General features: G+C 40.8%; 1 protein-coding gene across 1 annotated transcript; it reads right to left on the reverse strand.

Annotated features, from left to right (window-relative positions):
* Positions 1–3,635, reverse strand: LOC137894698 (glutathione S-transferase theta-1-like). The gene is made up of 5 exons (XM_068740150.1): positions 3,502–3,635; positions 2,044–2,131; positions 1,812–1,962; positions 1,133–1,309; positions 1–658 (listed from the first exon to the last, which is right to left on the reverse strand). Exons 1-5 carry the CDS (start codon positions 3,611–3,613, stop codon positions 461–463), a joined length of 726 nt encoding a protein of 241 aa, XP_068596251.1. The 5' UTR covers positions 3,614–3,635; the 3' UTR covers positions 1–460.
* Positions 3,636–3,979: the final 344 nt, after the last annotated feature.

Genomic DNA, 3,979 nt, shown 5'->3' on the forward strand with positions numbered 1-3,979 from the left:
ATGAATGGAAGCAGTTTATTGCGGCTTGAATGGTGCAGCGCACAGAGCCGATTGCTGTGAGCTGCAACACAAAGGAAATGCCTGGAGCTGTTAGTTCAGAGCTCAAATTACCCACATGTGTCACGAGCTGTTTACACGTGACCTTCTATCATGAGACATAAACGGTGGGAAGGACTGTTTGAACAGAAGACATTTTTAATTGCCACAGTGAGGAAAGACAGTCTAACTGCAATGCATCACAAGATCACTCCTATTTCAAAAGGCAGCAATTATTAATATGCCATATTAAGAATTAATATGAAAAATCAATCCCAATGAAACCAGTCCAGCCTTTATGTAATAATCGCAAAATGTATACTGTGTATTATCCAGCCTAGAAGTAATGACGCATGGCATGCATTCTCTATCTGACGCTAACGTTGCTTTGCAATAGCTCAGATAGAAAAACTTGCGCCCCTCTTTACGAGATCATCTTGAGACACTTGGTCCTGAAAAACTGAGCCTTGCTTGGGTCTAATGTCTTCAGAACTTCCTTCACTCCCATGAGGATTTTGTGGGTGTCGTCAAACAGCTCCGCTCCGATGGCAGCCTGGACTCTTTCATACCAGGCTCCCAGCTTGGGCCTGTCCTTAAACATTTCCATGCCAGAGGCCACAGCCTGCCAGTGAGAGAAGCAGTGGAGTGACTATTAATGTGGAATAAACCGACTCCTCAGTCGGTCTGTGTGACTCCGACCGAGAGGCAACTTTAACTTCCCGACTTGCTTTTCTTAGAAGTGCGTTACTATAATAAATTATAACACTTAGTTGTACTGTGCGATTGAGTGACAATCATTTTTTGTAAAGAACTTTTATGTGGATCATGAGCACGTTGATGAGTCATGTGACTTTAAATTGCAGCAAGTACAATCAAAATCTGTTCAGTAGATGATGTGCAATGTGGAATATTTAAAGACGTCTTGTCATGTTAAATTTTAAGCATTTTTCAATCCTCTGCATGAATGAATCTGGATCAATGTCACTTGGACTTTGTGCATATTTGTACGTAATTTTTGCGTAATGCTGCAAACAAATAGATAAACAGACAAAAAGACACCATTGAAAAAAAAACTGCAAACAAGATTTGCACACACCTGTATGATCTCTGTGACGGCAACCATGTCTGCCAGTGTGATGTGATCTCCTGCAATGAAGGGCTTGTCCTGGAGGAACTTTTCTTCCATAATTTTCATTGAATGATTGACATCCTCCATCAGTGAATCCAACTTTTCCTGAGGAACATCCCTGCCCAGAATGCTGGGAATCAAAAGCTGCACAATGAAGACAAAGAGTGATGAGAAACGAATTAAACACCATTAAACCCAGTGTGAGAAAACTATTGCCATGCTTATGGAAACGTATAACGTATTATCCATGCTTGTATTTTAACGGATCGCAAACTGAGTCTGACTTTATGTATAATCCACATCTTTTGTCTAGCTAATAATATGCTGGAATTTGTGCATCGCCTCGTACGGCCCAAGTACAAAGGACAGAGAAAGAGATCTATGTGGGAGTGCAGTGCAACCAATCGCAGAGGGAGACTGGAATTAGAAATAGTTTGCCTTCCTGTCACTGCTGTCACGTAAAAAGGAAATGAAATAGAATGGTATATAGATATCTAAAAGCACAAATTAACAGAATGAATGAACTCCTCATCGGGGATCTCATCTCGTTGTCCTTCCATCTGACAGCCTTCCACAGTCTCCCAGTCTGGAGGAAAAAGCCCGCACTTTGAGCAGAAAGCACGATGGCAGGAGTCACATGACATACCTTGAACCAGAACACCTTGGATGCATGCATGCGCAGACCCAAGTGCTGCCATGAGAGAAACTCAATGACACGAGAACGCTGCTGCAGGTCAGCAGGGTACCAGGATTCAGGAGTCTTGAACTTCTCTGCCAGATACAGCATGATAGCAATGCTGTAGCGGTAAACAGTGCTCGTGAGTTCATACGGGAAACATCAACCGGGTCTCTGCTAAATGACGCGAGTGAATAATCACCTCTCAGCAAGGCAGAAGTCTCCGTCTCGCATAGCAGGAACTTTCCTTATTATGCTGATCTTCCCAAACTCCTCCCCAAAATGCTCACCTGAAACAAGCATACAGTAAAACTGATTACAACAACTTCACATCTGGAGACATTTCTAATGTTTTTACTCAGCCTTTGTTCCATATTCAAAAAAAAAAAAAGCCACAGATAATTTTAAACATAAATATAAATACGCTTTATTCATCAAGTAATCTGCGATTAATCATTGGATGCCTTCATGAGTGGCAGTTTGATAAACAGAGTAGCAAATTCAGATAATTATTCAGGATTTATCTACGGGTTACTCTCCCCCCTTCATGCAACGACAATCACCAACAATCCTAATATTAAATCAGAAGAGGTAAAATCATTTTAATTATTAATTGTAGTTGTTTGCAGGGGTTAAAATTTAACACTTCCAGCTGCCCAAACCTAAAAATACATATGCTACACTCCAGAGCCAGCTTCACTCTCAGGAGCTCTCTGTTGGCAATGTGACAGTTTCCGGAGAAGGCAGCACAGGGGCGGGGCTTCTGGTTCTTTGCAGGCCTCTTTCTAGAGTTGCTGCAGTGGACTCCAACTTTCTATTCTGTCCATGTGACAGAATCGGTGTTCTGAGTTCACACACTTCCTGCCTAGTTATCCCTCTTGTGAAACCAGTAAATCATTACATGGGCACTTTGGAGTTTGGACCACGGGGAACAAGAATCTAATGTAGATTTCTGACAACAATTTGTATTAGTTTTTTTTATAGATTTTAAATACCTGCTTATGTAGCAATGTGTGTATTGCGTATTATTTTTTCATTTTCAAATGAAAAAATGTGCATTCTTTATTTGTTCCATACTTATGTTTCCCTTTATTTTTTATTGTTCACTTATTTACGCTTTAATCTTGCACATGTACAGCACTTTGTGTCAGCAACAGTTGTTTTATAGTGCTCTATAAATAAAGTTGTGTTGAGTAAATCATCACAGAGACATGTTGAACAATAATATAATTTTCTGACAACAATTTGTTTTTTTAATACGTGACAAAGTGGCACGAGACGTGTCTAAAATCCACTCTAAATCCTGCCACGCCTATTACCGTATTACATGGCGTAAACACGCAATCACTTTGTTTTTTTTTAGAGCTGTGGTATTGGGACCGTAGTAAACCTGCAGAAAACGTTGCAGTTTTTGGACACATTCTTTATAAAAACTGACAGAACAACATCGAATTCAAAGAACGGTAACTGTTATTCGAAATAATATTCATCAAAAAGGAAAAAAAAAAAAAATCAAGAGCGTCGTTTAAAATGTTATGCATCTTGCAATTTATGAATCCACAAACAATCGTAAAAGTCTCCACTGATCAAACACACACACACGCACGCGCGCACGCACGCACACATCATGAGATGTCTTTCTTTCCTTTTGTAATCTCACCTTCCATCAGAGACACTTTCTTGAACGTAAAGGGGATGTCGTTCATCTTGGCGAACATATAAACTGCACGGCAGGGTTGAGAAGCCAGGTCCAAGTACAGCTCCAGCGCCATCGTGGCCTCTTCGGATCAGACTTTCTTCTGTGTGGCCTGACGCCGCTCCTGCGTGTTGCTTTTAAGCCATCAAAGATCTTTTATTTGGGAGGGATGACTCACGTCGATCTACTCCCAGTTGCCTCTGACCCACCAAACCTTCAGCGCTTCCTCAAATCCAGAATCAATTCATGAAGTCTCCTAATTCTACGTCTCACACCACACTTTAGAATATATAAGATTGCTCGTTACTTCACTGCCAGGTACAATTTAACACCTTGCTGTTAAAAAAAAAAAATACAATTCAAAGTTTTCGCTCTCAACGTTGGTGGATGACACGGGGACTGTGTAAATAACACGCAGCTCCAGATCCCCTTTCATCCCTTT

Source organism: Brachionichthys hirsutus, chromosome 6 (assembly GCF_040956055.1).
Source record: "Brachionichthys hirsutus isolate HB-005 chromosome 6, CSIRO-AGI_Bhir_v1, whole genome shotgun sequence".
In the NCBI taxonomy this organism is placed as follows: domain Eukaryota; kingdom Metazoa; phylum Chordata; class Actinopteri; order Lophiiformes; family Brachionichthyidae; genus Brachionichthys; species Brachionichthys hirsutus.

Coding starts and splice junctions, on each gene's coding strand:
- LOC137894698 (XM_068740150.1), bottom strand. CDS start 3,613: ATGGCGCTGGAGCTGTACTTGGACCTGGCTTCTCAACCCTGCCGTGCA. Junction 2,132..3,501: donor GAAAGTGTCTCTGATGGAAG/GTGAGATTACAA, acceptor TGCTTGTTTCAG/GTGAGCATTTTGGGGAGGAG. Junction 1,963..2,043: donor GACTTCTGCCTTGCTGAGAG/GTGATTATTCAC, acceptor TTACCGCTACAG/CATTGCTATCATGCTGTATC.